The 408-nt window shown below is 41.2% G+C and overlaps 1 protein-coding gene across 1 annotated transcript in view; it reads left to right on the forward strand.

Annotated features, from left to right (window-relative positions):
- The window catches only part of LOC119585392 (O-glucosyltransferase rumi homolog), a 3136-nt gene extending 2740 nt beyond the window's left edge, over positions 1-396 (forward strand). The window contains exon 5 of the mRNA XM_037934055.1: positions 86-396. Coding sequence (XP_037789983.1) covers positions 86-284 — 199 coding nt within the window. The 3' untranslated portion in view covers positions 285-396. The remainder of the gene's footprint in view (positions 1-85) is intronic.
- The last annotated feature ends 12 nt before the right edge of the window (positions 397-408 follow it).

Consider the following 408-nt stretch of genomic DNA (forward strand, 5'->3'; position numbering starts at 1 on the left):
TAAAGTGTGTGTGTGGAAATACACATTATTTTATAACTGTGAAAAAAAACATCAGAACCCTGTTTAGTAATGGACTTGATTTCAGGGAACTCCTGAAATTTGCTATGGAAAATGACGATGTAGCCATGGCAATAGCAGAAAGGGGCTACGAGTTCATACGAGACCACCTCAGAATGAAGGATGTACTGTGCTACTGGAGGAAGCTGCTTCAGTCCTATGCAGAACTCCTTCAGTACAAGCCAGTCAAGGAGGCAGGAGTGTATGAAGTTAGACCTAGAATGTAGGTTAAGTTGTGCCTGATAACTGTAGGTCTGATTGTGGGATCAGTATGAACACACTAAATGGACCTGACTCCTTCATTTCCGTCCATTGATCAAGCATTTAGAGTATTGAAACCATTACATGTAC

This window comes from Penaeus monodon, chromosome 19, assembly GCF_015228065.2.
Source record: "Penaeus monodon isolate SGIC_2016 chromosome 19, NSTDA_Pmon_1, whole genome shotgun sequence".
In the NCBI taxonomy this organism is placed as follows: Eukaryota; Metazoa; Arthropoda; class Malacostraca; order Decapoda; family Penaeidae; genus Penaeus; species Penaeus monodon.